Consider the following 25165-nt stretch of genomic DNA (forward strand, 5'->3'; position numbering starts at 1 on the left):
GATGACAGTTGAGGAGGGAGGGGCCTCTTCCTTCAGGCAGTCCAAGATGTTGCTGGTCTGCCTGATGGCTCCCTCTGAGGCCGAGATGACAGTTGAGGAGGGAGGGGCCTCTTCCTTCAGGCAGTCCAAGATGTTGCTGGTCTGCCTGATGGCTCTCTCTGAGGCCGAGATGGCAGTTGAGGAGGGAGGGGCCTCTTCCTTCAGGCAGTCCAAGATGTTGCTGGTCTGCCTGATGGCTCCCTCTGAGGCCGAGATGACAGTTGAGGAGGGAGGGGCCTCTTCCTTCAGGCAGTCCAAGATGTTGCTGGGTCTGCCTGATGGCTCCCTCTGAGGCCGAGATGACAGTTGAGGAGGGAGGGGCCTCTTCCTTCAGGCAGTCCAAGATGTTGCTGGGTCTGCCTGATCTCTCCCATATTTTTTATTCTTTACATCCCAATGCCAAAAACATTTTGTTTGAATCCAGTGTTGTCCTTCCATTAACAGATAAACTCTTTAATTCAGTGGAGGTATCCATAAATGAAAGAAGGGGCAAGAAATGTTAGCTGATTTTTGTTCAATTCCACAGCTTACCTATGCATTACTTACCTGCCAGATTTCGCACATTATTCATGGATTGTTTTTTCTTTGGTTGCATTACCACACTGCTTGTGTTTTCTGCAAAAGGAAGTCAAGAGGTCACACAAAACTACACCTGTCATTAGCGTTAGTGTTGCCAACCTGTTAAGATACCTAAACAAAATGCTGATAGGCTTCATACCTTTGCCTTTATGAACCTTTGGGTTTCTGTAAACAAAACGATCCAAAAATCTCATTAGTGTGAAATCCTGTAGAGGATCACCTGAGTATTCAATATAATTACCCTGAAATAAAGAGAACATTCACAGTGACAATCTGTATCAAGAAATACATGGATGGCAATATAGAAAGCCTGCATTAGTTTAAATTTAACTACCAGGAGGAATAAGGTGATTTTGAAAATCTCAGATGAACAAAAAGTGAATTCTCTCTCCCTCCCTCTATTCCTCCCCCCGCCCCTCTCTCTCTCACACACACACAATCTCTTTCTAGACCAGGTTTCCACTATGTAAACTCAACCAGACTAAGTTTTTGCAGTCTCCTAAAGGACATATGGTTCTTCCTGCACTCATCATTGGACTTCAGATTTGCTAAATAACAGGTGAAGAACATGACAGAAATACAAAGGAAAGAAACAAAAACATGTTTACTTTGCCTGCTTCTTTAGTGGGAGATCTGATGGCTATGTCTATTTGAGAAAGAAAGACTAGAGTGATTCCCTAGGAAAATCCTATAATTAACAACAGGACCAATAGTCATGCACCCACTTCCTTTTTTGCTGTACACACACATGTGTGAAGAGATACACGACACAACAAGCTAAGTAACAGGGGGGAAAAAACAGATTGAAAATCAACTAACCTCTAGGATAGTTTTTGCAAAAAGGGCCACTGATGGATGAAAGTGTTCTGAAAGCTGGAAAAGTAAAATCAAAGTGTAGAATTCAATTAAGAATGTGGCCATTTATGTAAATATTTATTTAAACACAGTATTCTTTCCATAAAGATGGAAGTCTAAAATATTTTTATAATATAACTTTTGATATTATTGTTGTTGTTATGCGCCTCCAAGTCGTTTTTGACTTATGGTGACCTTAAGGCGAATCTATCATAGGGTTTTCTTGGTAACTTTCTTCAGAGGGGTTTTGCCACTGTAAATATCTGGAAATGTTGACACTTGCATTTGTTTTCCCTATTTTTCCTTTCCTTTTTTTTTCTGGAACAGAAATGGAGAAAACTGAAATATATTCAATACCTACTTTTACATCAAATCCAAACGCACTTCAATTTAATAATAGCATGGGCTGCATCCGCACCACAGAAATAAAGTAGTTTGACACCAGTTTAACTGCCACAAATTCTATGCTATTGAATTCTAGGATTTGCGGTTTTGTGAGATAGTTAAGCCTTCTCTGTCAGAGAGCTCTGGTGCCACAATAAAACTACAAATCCTGGTATTGCACAGCATTGAGTTGAGGCAATTAAAGCAGTGTCAAACTGCATTATTTCTGCAGTGTGAATGTAACTTTAGTGTATAACATAGTACTATTTGGCAAACTTATGATGAAAATATAAAACCTTAATTTTGTACAAGCCAAGCTGCAAATATACCTTGCACTAAGGCACCAGATCCTATCTGAACTTGGGAGCTAAGCTGAATCAGGCCTGCTTAGTATTTGGATTGAGGACTGCTAAGGAATACCAGGTGCTATAGGTAATATTTCAGAGGAAGGCAATTGCAAACCACCTCTGAGTATTCCTAGCCTAAAAAACCCTATGGAATTTATTGGGTTGCCATAATTTCAGAAGTAACTTGAAGGCATATAAACATAAAGAAATCTGCAACCCTCACTTCTACCTAAACATATAACATAAGCAATGAAATTACAGTCGCCCTTCAGTTTTCACAGACTTGGGATCTGCGTCCCTTGCTTATACATGAGTAGCAAATGGAGGGGGACAAAACGGGGCGTGCACCACCATTCAAGCCAATGGGGACTGAATCTTGGCAGGTTTCGTTTTCGCAAGAGGCTCCGGAATAGATCCTCCATGAAAACCGAGGGGCAACTGTACACCATCTAATTAAGGATTGCTAAACCAATTGATGTGGCAGCTGGCTGATGCAGAACTGGCAAAAGCAAGTTTTTTGTCACACATTAAACTATAGAACTTACATCCTCAAAATATTGTGACAGCAACCATTTTAGATAGTTTTAAAACAGGCCGAACCAAGTTATGGATAAGGATCAGTGGCTAACACTCAAGACAACATGCTGCCCTGAAGTATCATACCTCTTGGCCCAGCTTTTGAACATATTCTTATGAAACCTGCCATTCCAAAGTTCTTTTCAAAAACTTCCATGTGTGAACATATCATGTGGAGGAGCCTTTAATTCATGTTTTACTCATTAGATTTGGATATTTTCCCTTAGAAAACACCACAGTCCGCTTTAAGCCCCAGGGGGAAAAGAGTACTAGATGTTTCAACAAAACAATGTTTGTTTGAGCCATACATTATCTGCTGCTTGCTCTAGAGAAAACACCGCTCAAGTGAAAACAGTAATGCATGGAAGTTGCAAGCTCACAATTTCAAAGAGTGAATTCTCAACACTTCCTGTGACACACACACACAGAGCCTCTGAATGGAACTGCCCTCCCCTTAAAGCAGAGGTGGGGAACCTATGGCTCTCCAGGTTCTGATGAACTACCACTCCCATCATGCCTCACCACCAGCCAAGGGGAGGAGCTAAAACCAAGCCTCATGAGCCTGGCTAAAACTTCCTTCATCTTGGCTGGTGGTTAGGCATGATGAGAGTAGTAGTTTGTCAGAACCTGGAGGGCTACAGGTTCCCCATCCCTGCCTTAAATCATAAGCAATGATATTACACCATCTAATTAAGGACTGCTAAACCTACTAACTATTTAAGGCGAATTTCTGCAGAGGTCTGTGTGTCCCTTCATTAAAGCCACAAAGCCACAGATTATTTCCTGGTGATTTCCTACTCCATGAATTTTTTTTTTTTTAAAAAAGTACCTTCTTTAATTCCCAAAAACTAGTTTTATCAGCTCCACTGTATAAAGGATTTCGATGTAATGGGTCATAGTCACCCTTATTTTTGCCACCTGAAAAGGAAAAGTATTTTATGCTTTGGCCACAAACAGATGCACATACTTAAAACAACCAATTGTCTAACATGACAGATGTATCTTCTGTAGTAAAGACCACAAAAATATGCAACAAGATCTATAGACTCTGAACTGGTTACATAAAACCTGGTCCTCAAAAACCTGTAGTTTAGATAGGAATAGCTAATGAAGAAGAATTCATTTCCCAAAGCTGCCAGATCTCCCATTCATCAGGTGTAAGTAACAACAGTCTAACTCAAATGGTAACTGGGGAAATTGATGAGAAATTACATTTTTCTTTTCAAGAATGGAAAAAAGGATGAGAACACACAGCAACAGTCACAATGCCTACAGTCCTGGTGATGTCCAACATGTGTTAAGCAAGTGCCAAGAGGCAGCCCTAATCTTAGTCAGAGTAGGGAAGTTGCCTCAGGTAGTTGTTGGGGTGTGGGGAGTGATGAAAAGTTGTTGGAACTGACACACATATCCTGCCCTTTGCTTTCTAATATAGCTTTTAGACCTCAGGAGCACTAGAGGATATTGCCTCACCACCAGTGCTGATATAAATCCAATAGATGCATCTGCTTATAAAAAGGAGGGCCATCAACTTGTATTTTAATCAGTCAGAGCATGGGCAAGCCTATAACAACTTTTTTACAAAACCAAGCAATGGGTAGGTGAAGAAGCAATGTCTTTCAAATGAAAGTCTGCAAATATTACAACATTCTTGTAAGACCTTAAATCATTTCATTTAGTGTTTGCCAGACATATTCACAATTTGCCAAATGTATTTACCTTCTAGATTCTGATGATGTACCCACGATGCTTCTGAAACTGGGTCATGAGGGTTCAATACCTCTTCCATTGTTTTTCTTCTGACTTCTTTATCAGCATCTACAAGGTTTCCCTCATTCTCATCTGCTTCTTCAAGGTCATGAAAATGCTCCTCCTCATCAGATTCCTAGGAAATCAACCCATTCTAAATGCAAGACTCATAACACTAGTATAAAACACATTCAAAGCTCTATGGAAATCAGAGAAATCAGAACCAAGGGGGATAAATCATAGTTTTCTTCTAAAGTGACACTCAAAAAAAAGCTAGAAACCTGTCTCAGAAATCCAAGTAATACATTGGAAGGGTAAAATCAAAAGCAGAAAATTTAGTAAGGAGCAGATTGAGAAAGAAGATGTAGAAAGAGTGATACTGACAAGGATTTGTAGAACAGAATTTGTGTTTCATAAATGTTATTGTCTCAACTTACAATCCTACAGTATATGCTGGGAGAGATCATAGCCACATGTGATACATGAACCCCACTTTTGTGACCTCTTGAAGCCCCAGCCAACAATTACAACTTTTTTAAATATACTATGGTCAACAATAGAAATTGTTATACAGTTTTATCTTTTTAAAATGTTTTTTATTCTTTTCATAGCTATCTGTTTTAACATTGTAATAATTTACAGTTGCCACTCCATTTTCACAGACTTGAGCTCTGCGGTTTTGATTATTCACGGAGGGGCAACCTCCATTAAAGTTAATGGTGCACACACCCGTGACACATGCCACACACAGGAGCATGCAGCATCCAGAACGGATCCCCCACGAATTCAGAGAGAGGACTGTAATTTCTTTTTAATGCACCTCTTTTCTATGTTTTTAACTGTATTGTTTCTTTAATATTGTGAAGCCGCCCCGAGTCCCAATTCTGGGAAAAGGACGATTTACAAACAAATAGAAGAAGAAGAAGAAGCAGCAGCAGCAGCAGCAGCAGCAGCAGCAGCTTGAAAAAGAAATGCTTTAAGAAGAACTTACCACATGATCCTGCAGCTGCACCCTTAAGCCTGGTTTTACTTTCAGAAGTTCAGACACAAGATATAAAGCTCCACAAGTGAATGGTGCCATTTGTCCACATGTAACTTGAAGCAGTCGCTTCACAAAAGCTTTCACTCGCCGCAGTACCACATCAGCTTTCAAAGACTTGTAGACAAGGTTGAGAAACATTGACTGTTTGGCACATAATGCCAATCCTGGGTCCAGCAGCTTCCTGCAAAAAAAAAAAAAAAAAAAAAAAAAAAAAAAAAAACATCCCCATCAAGAATAACATCTGCTTATAAATAAACTGAAAGCAACTCAAGTAAATTCAGAGTTATGTTCCCACACCACGTTGACTACTTTTGATTATTCAGAAAATAGCTTCATTTTACCCATTTTGGTTTGATGCAAACAGCTGTTTTAAATAAATAGAAATCCAAGAATTATTTATATTTGACTACAGATTATGATGATTACATTAACAACTTTGAGGTTCTGGCAGGGGGGGCGCAGATACCATATACCCTTGACCGAAGAACGGTACACTCCTTCTATATGGGATGGTCGTCCTCTTCCACTGAGCGCGCAGCTTCAGGAGGGACGCACATGAACAAGTGAGGGAGGAAGGGGACACCCGCCTAGCCAGCCAGATCAGCCAAATCAACCCTGGCGATCAATGGGCTGACAGCTGTTGCAGCCAGATCGCTCTCACGTCCAGCCCTTCAGTTGTTGCTGGACTTCAACACCTCAAATTTTACACCACTTGCTATGCTGGCTAGGGGTTATGGGAGCTGCAGTACAACATATGAAGGGCCATACATTGCCTACCCCTTGCACTGCTTTATACCTTGACACCAAATTGATTACCTAAATAAAATAAGACTGGGAAATTATTACTGAGAAGTTGAAGAAGTGCTGTTTCCAAGCCAACACTTTATATTCAGTATATATGCATATACTCTGTCAAAAATAGGTGGTCAGTGATTACCATTCCTGAAAATGCATTCTCCCAACTGTAGCAATATATAAGATGCTTACCTGTATAAGGCTGTGTAATACCGGTCAGACACAGTCTGATTTGAGTCCATCACTTGGAACAGCAACATCAAGGCCTGAATGCTAGTGCTGAAATTCACAAGGTGCAGAACTTTAAACAAAGTATCCATCTGCTCTTTTATTTTTTCATCGCTAGCCTGGGCATAAGGGTAAGCTCTATTCACCCCTGTCAACAGAGCACTAAGCATTTTAGACTCAACGTCTTTTTTCTTGATGCAAGACCGAAAAAAGGAAAAGTAGAGCATTATAAGCTTGTTAGCCAATTCACACTCTTCATGACTCAAAACCATCTGGTTCAAAAAGCAAATTGCATAGTACTGCGCTTTGGGGCTTATATTGGACCTGTAGAGAAGTCTCTCTACTTCATTACACACTACTCCTTTCATGTTGGGGTGTTTATGAAGCAAAGTCTCTAGGAGATAAGATGCTTTTGTGGCTACTTTGTTTTGAGGATCTCCCAATTTATTCACCAATTGCACAAGAAAAGCCTTCTCTTGCTCCACCTTATTACAGAGAAGTTCATGAGCAACAGCAAGTGCTCGACCTTTTGTTGCCACCAAGGGATCGTGAGTCAGTGACTCTAACACTTCCACAAATTCAGCCACCCAGTGCTTCAAATGATGCTCAAAGTACCACAAGATCAGGCGCCTGTCCCTTGAATCCCTGTTGCCACTTGACAGCTGCTCCAGGGTGTCAAAAGGATGCTGAGAGAAACTGTATAGCTTACGATTGTCTGGTAGAAGATGTGTTATGAGAAGCTCTTTGAAAGTATCCAAGGCTATTAAGCTCTGCCTTCTGCTGCCTTTCTTTTTGATCAGACTCACTAGGGTCTCTATAAGCTGAAGTGAGTGAATGGCAGCATCCTGGATAATAAGAGTCATGGCAGCCATTCTATCGGCAAGAGTACCTGATGATACAATAGTTTTCATCCAAGCAGATGAAGATCCTTTTTGCAGATTTGTTTTGTTCTTGTACAGGTCTGCTTCCTGTTGGTACAGTTTCTGGGCCAAGGCTTTGTAATTAGAAACAAGGGATGGATTTTGGGGATCAGTAGAAAATTCGTTGGTATACTCCAGATCATACCATTTGCCTCCCGGTTTTATCAGCAATGCTTGTCGTTCATGAAACTGAAAAGCTTCTTGTTCTTTTGTTTTCTTTGTTCCTGGCAACAAAACACTCTTTTCTTTATTACCAGAAACCAACTTTTTTTTACTATCTTTGGAATTACTTGACAGTATTTTTGCTCTACTTCCTTTCACTTGATTTTCTTCTTTTACTTTAGGTATGTTTACTTCTTTTTGTTTGACTTTTTCTCTTTTGTGTGTTTCTTCTTCTTCTGGTACTTCAATTCCCTCCTCTTCTTCTTTTTCCACAAGGAATTTCTCTGAATATTTGCTGACGCCTAGAGAGTTTATAAACGCCTCCAGTTCACCTTGGTTTAGATCATCAATTGCTCCTTTTTTGCCACCATCCACAAGTTCTTCTGCTTCATCCAAAGCAGCAAGCATGATATAATCTTGCTGCAAAAAATAAAAAAAAAACAGTATTAAGGCTTCTCATTAATGCATTTATATTTTTAAAAAATGACATATTTTCACATGATCTGGTTGTTTCACTTCACATGTGCATATTGCTAGTTTTGATTAAAAAAAAAGTATGCTCAAACATGTGGAACTGGTCTTCTTGTTGTGGTTCAGGAACCTGTCTCTATCCTTTCCATGCTACTTCTTCTTCTGCTACCAACTTTTCTATTAAAGAAGTAATGCACAGGAATGCATCTACACATCTGTTAACTGCTGAGGTATACCAGTATCACTTTAACTGCTATGGACCCACCCTATGGAACCCTGGGATTTGTAGCTTTGGGAAGCACTGAGCATTCCCTGCTAGACAGAATTCTAGGTGTCTCAGCAAACTTCAAATCCCAGAATTCCAAAGGATGGACCATACCATTAATCTCCCATGCAAGCAAAATTGTGCTCAAAATTCTGCAGCACAGACTCTAAACATACATGGAGAGGGAAATCCTAGAGGAACAAGCAGGGTTCAGGAAAGTAAGTGACACTAGGGACCACACTGCAAACATATGATAGCTGATAGAACATACAAAGGAATTCCGGGGGGGGGGGGGGAATCAACATGTACTGTACTTCACAGACTACAGCATAGCATTTGACTGCATAGATCATGAAAAGCTATGGATGGCTCTTAAGGTCACGGGAGTGCCACTACATCTGATAGTTCTGATAAGAAATCAGTACTCAGGACAAAAAGCTACTGTTACAACAGAGTTCAGAAAAACAGAATGGTTCCCATTTTATCACCCTATCTATTCAACTTGTATGCAGAAAATATCATATGAAGAGCAGGCTTAGACTCAGAAGAAGAAGTGAATAGGAAGGAAGAAATATCAACTATTTAAGATCTGCGGATGACACCGTACCACTAGCAGAAAGCACCACAGCCTTGGAACATTTACTAAGGAAGGTCAAATAGAGACAAAAGTTCAAAGTCAGACATGGTCTACCTAGACAATTAGGAAATGGAAGTAGTAAAATACTTCATGTACCTAGGATCAGACATTGATCAGAATGGGGACAGAAGGCAAGAAATCAGAAGAAGATTAGGAATGGAAAGGGCTGCTATGAAAGAACTAGAAAAGATCCTAAAATGTAAAGATATACAATTGAGCACAAAGGTTAGAACTGTCCAAGCCACGATATTCCCCATCACCATGTATGGATGTGAGAGCCGAACAGTGAAGAAAGCAGCTAAGAAGAAAAACAGCCAAAAAGACAAACAAATGGGTCCTGGAACAAATCTAGCCAGAAATCTGCCTGGAAGCCAAGATGACTAAAGTGAGGCTGCCATACTTCAGCCACATGAGAAGGTATGACTCATTAGAAAAGACAGTAATGCAAAGGATGGTAGAGGGTAGCAGAAAAAGAGGAAGATCACCTATTAGCTGGATAGACTCAATTAAGGAGAGCATGGGCCTGAGCCTGCAGAACCTAAGAAGGGAGGAAGAAGATAGAGGGGCTTGGTGACATCTCATTTACAGGGTTTCAATGAGTCAGGTTGACTGGAAGACAGCTGACCACAACAAGCTGAAGAAGAGGATACCGTGGATGGCCAAAAAGACAAACAAATGGGTCCCTGGGCACATCAAGCCTGAACTCTCCTTGACAGCCAAGATGACTAAACTGAGGCTGTTGCACTTTGGGCATATCATGAGAAGGCATAACTCATTTAAAAGGGCAATAATGATAGGAAAGGTGGAGGCAGTAGTGTCACTGGGAGGGGTGGACCCCACAAGGTGACATCCTACAAAAAAGAGGGAGTGACACCACTGCTCCTCAATCACCTACCTATCTAAGGCTTGGAACAATGGATGCAGGGAAAGAGATTCCACCTCCACATGAGGAGGAACTTCCTGACAGTAAGGGCTGTCTGACAGTGGAACACATTCCCTTGGAGTGTAGTAGAGTCTAAACAGAGGCTGGATGGCCATCTGTCAGTGGGGTTGCTTTGATTGAGAGTTCCTGCATGGCAGGGGATTGGACTGGATGGCCTTGTGGTCTCTTCCAACACTATTATTCTACAATTCTATGATTCACAGAATGGTAGAGTTGGAAGAGACCACAAGGGCCATCCAGTCCAACCCCCTGCCATGCAGGAAATCCAAATCAAAGCATCCCTGACAGATGGCCATCCAGCCTCTGCTTAAAGCCCTCCAGGGAAGGAGACTCCACTACACTCCGAGGGGGTTTGTTCCACCGTTGAACAGCCCTTACTGTCAGGAAGTTCCTCCTTATGTTGAGGTGGAATCTCTTTTCCTGTAGCTTGCATCCATTGTTCCGGGTCCTGCTCTCTGGAGCAGCAGAAAACAAGCTTGCTCCCTCCTCAATATGACATCCCTTCAAATATTTAAACAGGGCTATCATATCACCTCTTAACCTTCTTTTCTCCAGGCTAAACATACCCAGCTCCCTAAGTCGTTCCTCATAAGGCATGGTCTCCAGACCCTTCACCATTTTTGTCGCCCTCCTTTGGACACGCTCCAGTTTCTCAATGTCCTTTCTGAATTGTGGCGCCCAGAACTGGACACAGTATTCCAGGTAGGGCCTGACCAGAGCAGAATATAGTGGCACTATTACTTCTCTTGATCTAGACACTATACTTTTATTGATGCAGCCTAAAATCGCATTGGCCTTGTTAGCTGCCGCATCGATCTGTTGACTCATGTTCGACTTCTGGTCCACTTGGACCCCCAGACCCCTTTCTGGCGTAGTCTCGTAATGCTCGGTGTCCCCATCCTATATCCTGTCTTCTGGGGCATCAGCTCCTCCTCCTTATTCGGGTCAGGGCTGAGCTTGAAGGCAAGCAGCAGGAACAAGGGTCCCTGAGCGCCACACGTGCTTTCGCCCAGGAGGGACCCAAGGAGCTATCCCTGTCCCCTGCTTCATGGCCGCCTTCTCTCACCTTCGTCCCGCCGAGGCGCAGCACCTCCTCCAAGGTGAACCCGCTCCCATCCTCGGCCGCGGCTTCCTCTTCGTCGCCATCCTTCTCTCTCGAGCTCCACTCCTGCGCCTCCATCTTCTACAGAGCGCCGCGCATGCGCGCCAAGCCAACATCCGGGTACTGCAGTCAGGAGCGACGACCTGTCTATGGAAAAGGTCGTGGAAGATAAAAATATCAAACAAACTTGTTTAAATAAACTTGGCCACAGACCCTGCTTTTCTTCATTGGCAATACAGGCGAGGCTTATTAATATGGTATTTTTTAAAAATATATTAGGCCTCTTGGGCGGATTTAATTAGAGGACGTGCTCTACTCAGCTTCCAGGACCAGCATGAGGCGATGAGGAAGGGCGGAAGCGGGTACTGTCTATGGGAAAGGTCTTGGAAGATAAAATATGAAACAAATGTGGACACCTTGCGAAAGGCACTGGAAGGGGGGGGGCAGGCCATGGTTTTCTCCAATGGTAATACAAGACAAGGCTTACTAATATAGTATTAAAAAGAAATTAGGCCCGTTGGGCGGATTTAATAGAGGACGGTGCTCTACACAGCTGCCAGGACCAGCGAAGGCAAGGTGGCAGCGGAGTGAGTCCAGGCGCAGGCATGCTGCTCCCGCGCGCGAGGCGAGGCCTTCTGGTTGCCAAGGGCTGCTTCCTCCGTCTCCATGGCAACGAGGTCGGCCTGCAGCCGCGGCCAAAGCGCTTCGGCGGGGCCTACCAAGCCTTCCTCCCAAGTAAGGACCGAGGCTTGCGGCCTACTAGGCTCCCTTCCTCCACTTCGGGGCTGGCTCTGTCCGGCCAATGGCGTCCCCAGGGTCGGCGCCTCCTCCTCTGCTGGGGAGGACCTTGCGCAGAGCCTTGTATGTCTGCTTGCTAAGAGGTTCTGTAACAGCGATGTCCAAACTCTGGCCCTCCAGGTGTTTGGGACTTCAGCTCCCAGAAGCCTCAGCCGCCTTGGCCAATGGCTGGGGATTCTGGGAGCTGGAGTTCCAAACACCTGGAGAGCCATCGCTGTCTCCTATAGTAAGCTTGCTTCTGGGATAACAGCTACAGGGTTCCTCCTCGGTTTTAAACATACTTCAGACAGCTTCCAGTGTTAGTATAAAACAACCAGCTTACAATCCCTAAAGCCAGCCCCAAAAGCCAGCAGCCAGCCCTTTCATGGATCTTGAAAACAAACCAACAGGGGCCTTTTCTCAGAGACATGTTTTCACTCAGGTGGCTCCAGTGCCTTGAGAGGCCAGCGCTCCAGTTCAGGAGAAGCGGCAGAAAACAGCTCCATGACTCCGATGCTGAGACACCTTGCCATGAAGATAAGGTCAACTGGCCCCATTACGGTGGCGGAATACATGCGCGAGGCCTTGACTAACCCTGCGAAGGTATGGACAGCCATGCAGCGAGGTTTATTCAAGACAAGTGGCAATCCCTTAGGGTCCAGCTTCGGTTTGTATTTCTCTCATGCAAAGCTTTAAATCTGTAACGAATCTGGATGAATGCACAGGTAAAGTATGTTTTAGCCTTCTTGGAAGCTGGTTTGGTAAAGGATCCAAGACCCAATGCATTGAAAAGACAAGTGTCAGCTCTGTCTCCAATGCTTTCGGCCAAATGGAGGATCCTGTCAGCGCAGCCTCTCACCCAGAGATTCATCGGAAGCTATGCAATTCAGCTATGCAAGCTCCGCCGACAGACAGTTCATGGATTCCCATCACAGCATCTGAACCAGATCTCCATTTGAACCACTAAAATGCATTTATTTAAAAAAAACTTAATTAAGAACATTATCCTCAAAGCAATCTTTCTGGTGACAATAACAGCAGCCAGGAGAATTTCCCACTTAGCATCAATACTTGATGTGATCTCTGAAGCTCTCAGTCTGTTGCCTCCTTATTTTATCTAATTCTGCCTTGTATCACTATCTATTGTTTTATATGTATTTTGTAGAATGTACGCCATTGGCAGGTTTCATTTTTATCCAATTTTGTCTGTATTATTTATTTACTTATTTATATAGCGCTGTAGATTTTTGTCTGTATTTTTACAGGAATCAAGTGGATAAGTAAGTGAAGGTAAGCAAGGCCTAGGAATATAAGTGAAATATAAGGAGGGCATGCACTAATCATCTTGTTTGCTTCCTATAGGGCTATTACATGCAGCGTGACATGCTAGGAGAAAGGGGAGATTTTATTACTTCACCTGAAATCAGTCAGATCTTTGGAGAGGTATGTATAATAGAGGATGCGTTGTGCTAATCTCTGTTTCAAGCATTTTATCTTGTAGGTCCCACTGAGATATGATCAGGAAGCATGGCTGTTTTGGATCCTATTTTTAAAAAAAAATAAGGGAGGGTGGTGTTTGTTTTTAAGAATTAAAGTGTTTCCAAATGTCTCTTCGGTTTGCAGTCAAACTTTTGCCTTTTCTCAGTGCTAAATCTCACATGTTTGCATCTAGTGTTCTCTGTATTGCCAGCTATAAGAAATCTTAACTACTGTTTTCTGCCTTGGCATTTTTAAAGAAGTGTTCACTACTTATGTTATTTACTAACATTTGATTACACTAGAAAATTCGATCAGATTTTCCTCTGATCAGGCTTATACATTTTAATACTTCGCTAGATCATATCAGTTATGTGTTAAGACTGATCCTGTCTACTGTATGAATTTGAGATGTGATGTTTTTACTGTCATAGAAAAGACACTGTTTGAATTACTGTATAAAATCATGAAACAGCTTGGTAGTAGACTATTTCTGTAATGATACTTTAATACAGATTCCTGTTCCTGAATTGCTGTTACTCTCTTGTGTAGTACTGTGCACTTTGCTAAATAAATAAATAAATAAATTAAAGCAACAACAAGTACATAAGAAATCAAGTATTTCTTTCAGGATTAAAATGGGATCATGGTTCTTAGTAGATTATGTTTTCATCAGTACTAAAAATAATTATCCAGGAGTTTCAAATATATGCTGGAAATGTAAAAAAAGAGACAGGACATTTTATCATATGTGGTGGACTTGTAAAAAAGCTAAACATTTCTGTGTGCAAATATACATATTGGTTTAGAGAATTTTAAAGAGCAATATAAAGTTAAACCCTGAACTTTTTATTTTGGGACTGATGGATGATCAAGTAGAAAAGAGTTATGGAATAATTCTTCAGTATATGACCACAGCAGCAAGAATATTACATGCTTAGAAATGGAAGAGTAGCATAAACTGCCTGTTAAAGAAGAATGGTTATCAAGATGAATTGATTTACATTGTCTATTTTGATTAGAGAAAAATCATTAGTAATTTTTTTAAAGGCTTGGAAACCCTTGATTAACATTTTGAGAAATAATGATGGTGATAATATTACCATTAGTTTTGAAAAGTAGCATGAGTTAAACTGATAGATGAAGTGTAACAGTGTTTTACGGAGAGTGGTAGGATTTTGAAAAATGTTGTACAGAAAAGATAATTGAAAGTCATTCTTTGTTAGATTATGTAGTAGTTTGGTAGCTTTTTGTTGTTGCTGTTTTTGTGTTTTTAGTTTCTATTAGGTTGAATTATATTTTAGTTTTAGCATGCTCTACTTTAATTTTAGCATATGTAGACTTTTAATAAAATATTAATAAAATAATTTTTTGAAAAGATAAACCTTCTAGACAAATAGTGCTCAAGCAAACCTAGTGTAATGGTTAATGATGTTAGAAAAAATAATCTATAGTGTGTGAGCCTAATTATATCGGTCCGAAAGCATAATACTTACTAGATTACTAGATTATCTACAGGGTGAGCCTAAGCATATCAGATCAAAAGTAAGTGTTAACACTTAAATCGCAAGTTGTTTAGGAAAACAGTCTTCTTCCTCTGTTAATTCTTTTCATATAGAAAGCATAGAAGAATCAGAACTTCCTGCCCCCAAACAGTGCTGATTAGCCAGAGTGTGACTCTGAAGATAAGAGAAGTTTTCTAAATCCTTAATCTCAAAATGCGTGAAAACATTGACTGCAGTGCTGCACACAGTTAAGCAGTACAGTGGCCCCTCCACATTTGCTGGGCTTAGGGGTGAAGGACCCTCGTCAATGTGAGAAAACTGCAAATAAAAAAACCACATTTTTTTAACCTAAGAGACTACCTCTCTAGGAATCTCCAAGTCCTCCAGTGCAACTCTGTGGTCAACATCTGCCAGAAGTTGATCACACAATCATGCTGGAGGACCTACAAATGCCTAGAGAAGTGTTTTCTCTAGGAACTTCTAGGTTCTCCAGCACAACTCTATGGTCAACTTCTGGCAGAGTTGCACTGGAGGACCCAGAGATTCCTAGAGAGAACATATTAATCAAATTCGCAAAAGTTGAAGCCACAAATGTGGAGGGCCAACTGTATTTAAGCAGTTTAGCCATGTGAAAAACTGTGGCCTTTTTACTGTTATATATGTTTTTGTTTTAAAAAATTCTATGATAGAATAGACCTGACCTATCAATGTATACGTACAGTATGATATAGGGACAAATTGTCTTGTATCTTTCTCATTTTCTGCAGCTAATAGGTATTTGGTTTGTCAGTGAATGGATGGCCAATGGAAAACCAGATAAATTTCAGCTGGTGGAACTGGGCCCAGGTAGAGGGAGTCTTACTAGTGATATTTTACGAGTGAGTAAAGACAATCCTTTTTTGCACAACAGTGTAGCCAAACAACTTGCTTTTTATTGTATATACCTTTTAATAATGTAAACTAGATTCCTAGGATTCTGTATATTCCACCAACTATTCTGCACTAGATGAAAAATGCAATTTGTAATCTTTCAGATTTTTAGAAATTATTCCTGTATCTCATTGATTCTTGCAGTTCATGGTTATCAGCCTGCAAAAGAAGTGTAATCCCTGCTATTCTGGTGTAATGTGTTCATTTTTGTCCTACTTCCAAAGTACTGTATATACTCATATATAAGTCTAGAAATTTTTCTCAAAAATTTGACCCCAAAAAGCTGGGTCGACTTATTCATGGACCAATGTAAGTAGTGTATTTTAATTCTTCTCCTTCTCTGAGTAGAGTGGCAAAAGGTAAGAGCTTAGTTCATCCTGCGAGCATCCAAAAGAAGCACCAACCCCCTCTACTCTTTCCACCATAATGCAGCTTCTGGCCTTTTTGAATGCTTTGGTGGGAAAATGGCAGTGGTGGCACCTCTCTGGTGCTTCCCCTGAAAAGAGTGCCAAGAGGAACTGGCGTTAGAAGGATCTGAATAGGACATTTCTGTATGAAGACAGTAAACTTCATCCTTTACATCCTTTGTTGCTTGCCCCTAAATTTTATCCTTGACTTATTCATGAGTCATATCAAATTCCACAATTTTGACCCCAAAACTTGCCCTCGACTTATACATGAGGTTGACTTATAGTCAAGTATATACGGTACTTGACATGCAACTTACCCTAAGCACTTTAAAATTTCAGCCTCATTGCTTTGCAAAAATAATGCAAATAATGTTTATAAAAGTTGGTACAAATAATTACCACTACTGTATACAGATAGTTACTTCTAAGCACTAATCAGAAAAAAAAACCTATATAATTACTGCACATTACTTTATCTCTGACAATATTGTCTTCTGTTTATGAAGGTTTTTAATCAGCTGAGTTCTTTACTTAGTAAATGTGACATTTCTGTTCATCTGGTGGAGATCAGTCCCAAATTAAGTGAAATTCAAGCCTCAGTTTTAACAGGAGAGAAGACAGAATTACAAGAGAGCTGCCTCGCTTATATGCAAGGGGTTTCTAAGAGTGGGCTGCCAATTTTCTGGTACAGAGACTTGAATGATGTGCCAGTAGGTAAGATTTTGCTGGTTTAATGCTTTTAAAATATGTTTAATAACCATTAACTCTTTTCTTATGGTTAAGAACAATTTTGAAAATGTAGGTAGAAGGTTGCATGTGTAGCTTAGGTGTAGATTTGATTCTGACTAAGGTTTTTAATGAGTTTTGATAACTCAAAGAGATAATTCATGCAACAGTCTTAAATTAAGACAATAGAGTCTCCTGTATGAAAATCCAAGATGCTATAAAAGTGGATGCAGTTTTTCTTTTAATTACTGGAATTTAACTGTCGCTTTATTTTTCTTTTAGGCTTCAATTTTTATTTAGCTCATGAATTTCTTGATGCTCTGCCTATACATAAATTCCAGGTATGATCCCAAGATGTCATGTGGCTTTTTTGTAAGGAGCATGTGATACAGAAAGAGAACAACTAAGTAAACTCAGCAAAGAAAAAGACATGTAATAGAATTTAGACTTCAATGATTAATAAGTTGGTAAAAGAAATACCAAACAAATTACAGTTGATGAAATATGATATATAATATGCTTAAGGAATTTTTAATCTGTTGATTTTAAAAAAAAAGACTGCATCAGCCCTGTTTTGAACCCATGAATCCATGTTATTTATTTTTAAAAAATACCTGAGAGAAGTAGGGGATATGACACAATTTGCAATTTGTAAAGAAATGTGCCTTCATTAACAACTTCCCTTTTCTAGTAAAACAATATACATACATATAAATCACACCAGAGATCACCTGAACAGTAATTAGTTCCTTTATATAAAATAAAATGGTGCAGTTTTTGCGGGCTGTAGAGACACAAGAGATGTGACACTGTTAAGAGATGCAGTTGGAGAAAGCAACTTAATGGATTTTGGACTGCCTATCAGTGTTCAGGCTGCTGGTGCTGCCAAGGCCTCTCTTCCTGGATCCTATCACCTGCTGCCCAGTAATCAGAAAGTTCGCTCTATTTTTCATGCATTTTTTTAAAAAGCAGATTTTTGAAATATGTCTCTCTGCAGCCTGCAAACCATTTTATTTTATATAAGGGACCTGATTACTGTACAGGTGTTCTCTGGGACGCCCTCCAGCCATCCACATCAGCCTTTGAGCCGCCTATGGTAGCAGCATTCCTGGTCATTCATTAATAAGGCAGAAGTGGGCAGCTGGCAAATATTCCAAAATTCAAAACTATCCAAAAGTCTTCCTATCCCAAGCATTTAGAATAAGGGAGACACGACCTGTAATTGTAATAATTAGAGTACCATAACAAGTCATATATCTGCAGTGTGTATTGCAAGCAATACATAATCTCACAGACCTTGCAATTGTAATGTTTGAATAGACTGTTACAGCCACCACATTACATCACTACAAGTATAGGTCATATAAAATCATTGGTGCAGTGTTCCAGTTGCCCACCATCATTGACACCTACCCTGTTTCCTTATGTCAGGAATGGCTGGCCCTAGCAGCTCAGAGGCTGCTTTTTTAACATTCCAAGCAAATTGGCTATATTACTAGATTTACTTGACCATTTTCTCCTAGCAAGAAGTGTATTTTGGAATTTTCTCTCCATCAGGGTTTGTATAGCTTTGAAACACTATGGAAATCAAGACAGTCAATATCAACTTCATTAGAAAAAAATGTAATTGCCCACTTGATCTTGCGTTTGAAAGTATGTATAAAAAGATCCTATAATCAAAATTGGCCGTGCCACCACCTTAAGTTTTAGTAAGAGACTGGTTTCTGACTTGGAATTTTAATCTGAGAATGTTGCATCTTTATTCATTGAACAAAGGAGAGTCATTGTCTTCCCTTTCTTTGACACAAATCTTCAAAATTAAGAATGCTGCTGTAGACATTTCTGGATTTGTGGGCAAGAAATTGAGAGAAATTGTGGTCAATTTTTGCTAAAATGGTTCAACCAGAGTCAGTTTTTTCTTTTTGCTAATTCTGTAACTAGTCATATACTGATTTCAGAACCATGTAAATACAGGATTAATTTTCCAGCCAACATCTGGGTTAGCTTTTGAGCTGTTGAGCCTGGCTGCTTGTAAGAATGCCTGAGGGAAACACTTTCTGAACAACATTTTCTGTGAACAGATAAAAATAAATCATATAAAGTTCTATTAATTAAGAATTTTAATTGGTTCTGGCTACCTGATGAGCATTCAGGTTACTTGCAAACATTTACAGACCAGCTGGGATTCACTGACCCCCCAACAGTGGTAAGCATTGCACAGAATGGTAGCTATAATACAAAGACAATAGTTTTGCTAAATTGCTGGCTGGGAAATATGTATTTAAATAAGTCAGATTTTTGGAGTATCCCTGTTATTAGTGGTATCAAGATTAAGAAAAATTAGCATTTTCCCTTAAAGAATAGGTTCTGTGCTAAGCATCTATAAACAAAGAGTAACCAAAAAATTTAAACTGAATTTTTGTGGGGTTACTCAGACATCTGGCATCTTGCCTTCATATTCAGTTTTTTATTTGTTCCATTGGGGTAAATAGAGTTAGCCCTGAAATCTGTAAGAATAAACTGATTATTAGTGAGAAAGCCCAGGAACAAAATTTAGCAATTCACACAGTAACTGGAACATGTAGTTGTAGAAGACTGACACATAATTTTACTTTATTGTTTAGTGCTCCCTGGGTACAATTTACCTTACCTGTTGTTGGAGGGTTAAAGATGGAAAATTTAATATTAGGAAGCTTCAAGATCATCTGTTCTCTTATTGGATCAGGGACAGCTGAGACTTGTACAGTAGAGCCAGATTAACTACACCTACTGTTTGTTTTTTGTTTTGTTTTTTTAGGCATATATTTTCAAGACATAAATTCTATCTGACTGTATTTCAATATTGTGAAATAAAATTATAATTAAAATTTTATTTTAAATTAATAGAAAACAGAAAAGGGGTGGCGGGAGTTGTTGATTGACATTGATCCAGAAGCTCCTGACAAGCTGCAGTTTGTCCTTGCACCATCTGCTACTCCAGCTGCAGAAGCCTTCATACATGTAAGTTTGATTATATAGTTGCATTTTCAGGCACAGAAAATATCTCCATCCAACCAATATTGCCATTATGATATATACATTAAGTTAACTACACAATGAGTCTCCAATATTTCTGAAATCTGAAATATTCCAAAAACCAAAACTTTTTTCAGGGGTGGCTGGGATAGTGATACCTTTGCTTACTGATGGTTCAGTGTTCACAAAAATTCTTTTGATGCACAAAATTATTAAAATATATTGTGTAAAATTACCTTCAGGCTATATGTGTAAGATGTATGTGAAACATAAATGAATTTTGTGCCTAGACTTGGGTCCCATCTCCAAGATATATGTGCAAATAGAGGTATTTCAAAATCCAAAATACTTCTGGTCCCAGGCATTTTGGATAAGGTAGATACAACCTATACTTTAAATGTGTTTTATTGACATCATTATTACTGTTTCAAAAATACTTAGATACAGATTTTTTTAATAAGATCATTATGGAAACTTTAGAGTTAATTAGAAAATCATCAGGATAGGCTTCTTACTTGTTACAGCAGCATTATACTGAGTGTGTATATTCTTTGGCAATAGCTTGCTGGTTTTGTTTATATTCTTATTTTGTTTCGTCATGCATACAAGATGCTTATCTACAATAAAACAAACATCTTTTTTTTCTGAGTTTCACAAAGGGTCCTTATGTACTACTGTTTTATTGTACAGTATATTTCCAATATCTACTCTCTTAGTGTGTTGGTTTTTTTCATGTCATACTGATTTACTGCCATACCTTCCTCCAAAGGATCCTGGAAATTGGAAGACTCATATTCGTCCATAAAATTCTTAAATGACCTGAAACAATTCCTTAAATTCTTGGAGGGAAGCACCAGCTAAGCCATTCAAAGCACAAACAGAATAAGGTTCTTATTTGGATAAGATGCTGTATGAATATTGTGGTGGTGTTCCTGTCTTGGAGAGTGGACAGTTTCAGCACCTATACCTCAACATAATTTTTCAATCCATGGAATTCTGTATTAGGACAAAGAGTCCAGAGATCATGTGGAAGTGTGTCCTGATGCTGGTGTCATCATCCAGAAGCTGGCCCATGATATTGAAAAGAATGGAGGAGGTGCACTCATAATAGATTATGGCCATGATGGGACCAAAACAGATACTTTCAGGGTAGGTTGATTCACCTAGATGTTCTGGAAGAGTTTGAGTATGGTAAGACTCTCATTTTTAATCTCACACAGTAGGACAATTAAATCAACCTTTGAGAAGTGTAGTGCAAGTTGGTTGTAGTCTTTGCCAGTAATTTATATCCAGGGGAATGTCGCATCCCCCTAAAATTGGTGGCAGTGATAGAAAAATAGCCAAACTGCACCATAAGGAAATATACAGTGGGCCCTCTACATTCGCTGGGGTTAGGGGCGTGGGACCCCCATGAAAGTGGAAACACTATTTTTGTCAGAGGAAAAAAACCTTCTAGGAATCTTTAGGTCCTCCTCCAGTGCAACTCTGTGGTCAGCATCCACTGGAGAACCTGCAGATGCCTAGAGAAGTGTGTTCTCTAAAAATCTCTAGGTCTTCCATCATAACTTTAGGGTCAACTTCCAGCAATTGCACTGGAGGACCTAGAGATTACTAGAAGGAACATATTATCCAAATCTGTGAATAAGCAATAGTAATAGCAAGTACATTTCTATACCACTTATCAGTGCACTTAAGCACTCCCTAAGCGGTTTACAAAGTGTAAGCTAATTGCCCCCAACAATCTGGTTACTCATTTTAGCGACCTCCTCGGAAGGATGCAAGCCTGAGTTGAGCTTCAGCCCTTTTGCTGGTATTGAACTTGAAACCTTGCAGTTTGTGAGTGAGTGGCTACAATACAGGCATTAACCACTGTGCCACGAGGGGTCAAAGCCACAAATGTAGAAGGCTGGCTGTACAAGCAAGCCACTTACTTAAAAAAAGGAAACTTATGTAGTAACAGAAGTAGCCTTTCATTTTGCTAAACTCCTATCTGCAGCCTGGAGGTCTGAAATGGCCAGATGAAGTAATTTCCCCCCCCTCTTTTCCAGGGATTCCGTGGCCATAAACTTCATGATGTATTGATATCCCCAGGAATGGCAGATCTCACTGCTGATGTTGATTTCAGTTACCTGAGAAGCATGGCACAAGAAAGAGTGACCACCTTGGGTCCTATAAAACAACAGGATTTTTTGAGAAACATGGGCATTGATATTAGAATGCAGGTAGGGACTGCCTTTGTATCTAGTCTGTTTGAAAAGCCCTATTCAACCTTTCTGGAGTAGAAGGTGTGAAGAGCAGGGAGTACTTTAGCCCGTTATTACTCTCAGATGGAAAGCAACACTCTGGAAGCTCTCTGCATCATCTGAAACTGTGTTTTTCTAGTATTCTTAATTGAATGGAGTACCTCAGTGAATAAAAGATTTTTAATTCAGATGGGCACTCTCCACAAAAGGAGAGTAATGATGGGGTGGGATAGGGCTAACACAGTCCTCCCTCCTCTCTTTTGTATAGTTCAGAATGTGGAGCATTGGATAGGGAGCATAACTCCTATTAATTTTAACTGTCACACAGTTATTTAGCATACAGAATGAAATATAAATACAATATTAAAACTTTACAAGATGTACAAATTGAGATGGATAAAAGGGTGCTGGTGACTTCTGGGATGAAAAATACTGGCAATTAACAGTAATTCATTTTTCCATTTAGGTTCTGTTGCAGAATGCTAAAGATGCAATTAATCGCAACCAGCTACTCCAAAGTTATGAAATGCTGATGGACCTAGATAAAATGGGGGGGTGTTTCAACTTTTTTGCCATGTTACCTCACAACAGATTTAGTTCTTCAGACCAAGTAAAGAAACCATCAGCTTCAGCATCTGTTGCTGGCTTTGGTGAACTTGTATGGAAGTGAGCACCTTCTCTGCCCATTTGAATTATTTTCTGTAGGCTTTCCATAACAATCCACTGGGGAAACAGGTTATAGGTTTTATGTTACCAGCTTCCTATGAAATAATGTATTAGGCTTTGTGAAAAACCGAAGAATTCAGTCACAATATAGCATGCAACATGTGGAATAGGAAATTATGGTTCTGATAGAACTAAAAATTGACCATAACCCCTGTGGGGAGGGTAAAAAACACATTTTGGTTGGAGAACTGCATCTTGATTTCTTGTTCTAGATTCACATATTATTGAACTGTAAACATACTTATTAAAGATCTCACCTTTTATAATCAGTTGATGACTTACATTTATTGAGAGAGATGGGGTGGTGTAGTTGTTTGAGCATTGGACTATGACCCTGGAGAGCAAGGTTTGACCATGGAAACCCACTGAATGACTTTAGGCAAGTCACACTCTCAGTTTCAGAAGAAGGCAAAGGCAACCTCCCTCTGAACAAAACTTGCCAAGAAAACCCTGTGATAGGTTTGCCTTTGGCCAGGTTGCTATAAATTGGAAACAAAAAGGCACATAACAAATGATATTCTGATAACACTATTTTCTTAGATGAGAAGCATCTGCTGGAAAGTATTTCAGGGTCAATTTTGGGCATACATTCCTCAACTTATAGACAAGTATATATGGTATTGGTGCAAACTGAGGGAAAACATATTTTTGTTTCTAAAATTTAGGCCTCTGCTGATTTGGTGCAATAGAAACTAAATTGTGTTTGTTACAATTACATCATAGTATTTACAGAATCAAAAGAATATAATAGAAAGTAGAAGCATTTTTTCAGCTGCACCTAAACCACTTTAAACAGAACTAAGCTTGCTCACAGCACCCATGGAATATTAACAGAAAATAGAGTCATCTTCCAAACTGCAGCTCAACCGGCTGAATAGAAATAAACTCAGTCAGCTGCCCTGGGTCAGGTGGCTTGCTGATCTGTGTATCCAAGAATGACTATTCACAGCAAGCAGTAGCGTCATGGCGGGGGGGGGGGGATTTGCAGACCACACCAGGTGGCACATCATCTCATTCTCTAAATGGTACAGAGAAACAATTCACAGCTACATAGGACATAACCAAGCCTGTAATTGCAAGTGGGCATGGGAGGCCTACCGATTGCAGAATCTTGCAGGCAAATGCCACTTGGGCCTATCTAAATTTTTATTTCTATAATAGAATTCCAAACTGCTGATGTACAGATGGCCTCTATAGAACCAGAGGCAAAATAAACCCTTGATACAGCCACTAAACTCACAGAATAACCCTAAACATGCTCTCACTTTGGCTTATGAGCAGTGTGGTAAATACATCCATCTATACATCTTGTTGCCATCGACTCTCTGCCTTACCCTCTTGAAGGATTGTGTTTAGAGTTTATATATTTGTATGATTGTATTATTGGATTTTATCTATTTTTATGAGATGGTTTGTAATGGTTTTAATAGTCTGTAAACCGCTTTGATCTATGGAAAAGCGGTATACAAATAAAAATTTTTATTATTATTATTATTATTATTATTATTATTATTATTATCCATGTCTTCCCATCTGCTGCACCATGAAGCTTTTTGCCTATCACAATATTTTTCTTTCTGGGCTTAAAAGTCCTATGCTTCTCTTTCCATTTTAAATCATTTTGAAGTCCATTTCTACCTTGGCTAAACAGAGTATTCAGACATTCAGGAAGAAGAAAGCAAGGGAATTATTAATAGATTAAGATCTAAATAATGATTAATAAATAGAATCAATTAAAAAAGATTACAAATTCAAAGGAAAATGGGACAGCATAGAAGGGAAACTCATCAAATTTGCAAGGCAAAATAGAAAAAAACTGAATGGGGGAGAGGAGTCATTCGACATAAATGAAAAAGAACTTTGGACTTCTGCCTCAGATATAGCCAATGCAACTGTGGATTCATCCTCTACAGCATCCAGAAAGCAGTCCTCCCAGTGGCTTTGCACTGCAGCTCCCAACATTTCTTGCCACTGCTAGAAGATGAAGTCTAACAATATCTGGAGGGCCACACTTTGGACCTCGATTTTAGAAGATGTCAAAAGAGTTGTCTACATGAGGTGGAAAAACCAAAATCCCACCAGATCTGGCACAATCAGAACACATGATGCAGGGCCCAATCAGCAGCACATCAAAATCAAGTGCCTTAATGTGGAGTTTCCAGAAAACTCCGATATTTCCTACATGCATCCCATTGACACCCATCGCCAGTCAGCTCCCAGAGCCAGGATAGGCTGGCTAGAACAACTTTAACTATTTTTCTTGCTT

At 39.8% G+C, this 25165-nt stretch overlaps 2 protein-coding genes across 5 annotated transcripts in view; one reads left to right on the forward strand and one right to left on the reverse strand.

The window, feature by feature from the left end:
- Positions 1–11219, reverse strand: part of CEBPZ (CCAAT enhancer binding protein zeta) — a 28440-nt gene extending 17221 nt beyond the window's left edge. Inside the window, exons 1-8 of the mRNA XM_089529755.1 lie at positions 11056–11219; positions 6556–8093; positions 5518–5749; positions 4497–4662; positions 3610–3698; positions 1438–1491; positions 758–860; positions 586–654 (exon numbers count right to left, since the gene is read on the reverse strand). Coding sequence (XP_089385881.1) covers positions 586–654; positions 758–860; positions 1438–1491; positions 3610–3698; positions 4497–4662; positions 5518–5749; positions 6556–8093; positions 11056–11169 — 2365 coding nt within the window. The 5' untranslated portion in view covers positions 11170–11219. The remainder of the gene's footprint in view (positions 1–585; positions 655–757; positions 861–1437; positions 1492–3609; positions 3699–4496; positions 4663–5517; positions 5750–6555; positions 8094–11055) is intronic.
- A 39-nt stretch (positions 11220–11258) lies between these two features.
- NDUFAF7 (NADH:ubiquinone oxidoreductase complex assembly factor 7) lies at positions 11259–24346 on the forward strand. Of its 4 annotated transcripts, XM_089529756.1 has the most exons (10): positions 11259–11826; positions 12311–12471; positions 13231–13311; positions 15617–15727; positions 16696–16903; positions 17198–17256; positions 19802–19915; positions 20936–21079; positions 21979–22152; positions 22640–24346. In XM_089529756.1, the coding sequence occupies exons 1-10, from the start codon at positions 11697–11699 to the stop codon at positions 22841–22843; spliced, it is 1386 nt and encodes a 461-aa protein (XP_089385882.1). In that variant the 5' UTR covers positions 11259–11696; the 3' UTR covers positions 22844–24346. The 4 variants fall into 4 exon arrangements, with proteins under 4 accessions (XP_089385882.1, XP_089385883.1, XP_089385885.1 ...); XM_089529757.1 differs by lacking the exon at positions 21979–22152; XM_089529758.1 differs by lacking the exon at positions 12311–12471 and having other exon boundaries at positions 11684–11826.
- The last annotated feature ends 819 nt before the right edge of the window (positions 24347–25165 follow it).

This window comes from Sceloporus occidentalis, unplaced genomic scaffold (assembly GCF_023333645.1).
Source record: "Sceloporus occidentalis isolate IW3139 unplaced genomic scaffold, rSceOcc1.0.p SCAF_6, whole genome shotgun sequence".
Lineage (NCBI taxonomy): Eukaryota > Metazoa > Chordata > Lepidosauria > Squamata > Phrynosomatidae > Sceloporus > Sceloporus occidentalis.

Bases quoted from the DNA above. Each gene is read 5' to 3' on its own strand.
- NDUFAF7 (XM_089529756.1), top strand. From the start codon at position 11,697: ATGCTGCTCCCGCGCGCGAGGCGAGGCCTTCTGGTTGCCAAGGGCTGC. The intron at 19,916-20,935 runs GTAAGTTTGATT...ATTCTGTATTAG, and splicing joins CTGCAGAAGCCTTCATACAT to GACAAAGAGTCCAGAGATCA. The intron at 22,153-22,639 runs GTAGGGACTGCC...TTTTCCATTTAG, and splicing joins GCATTGATATTAGAATGCAG to GTTCTGTTGCAGAATGCTAA.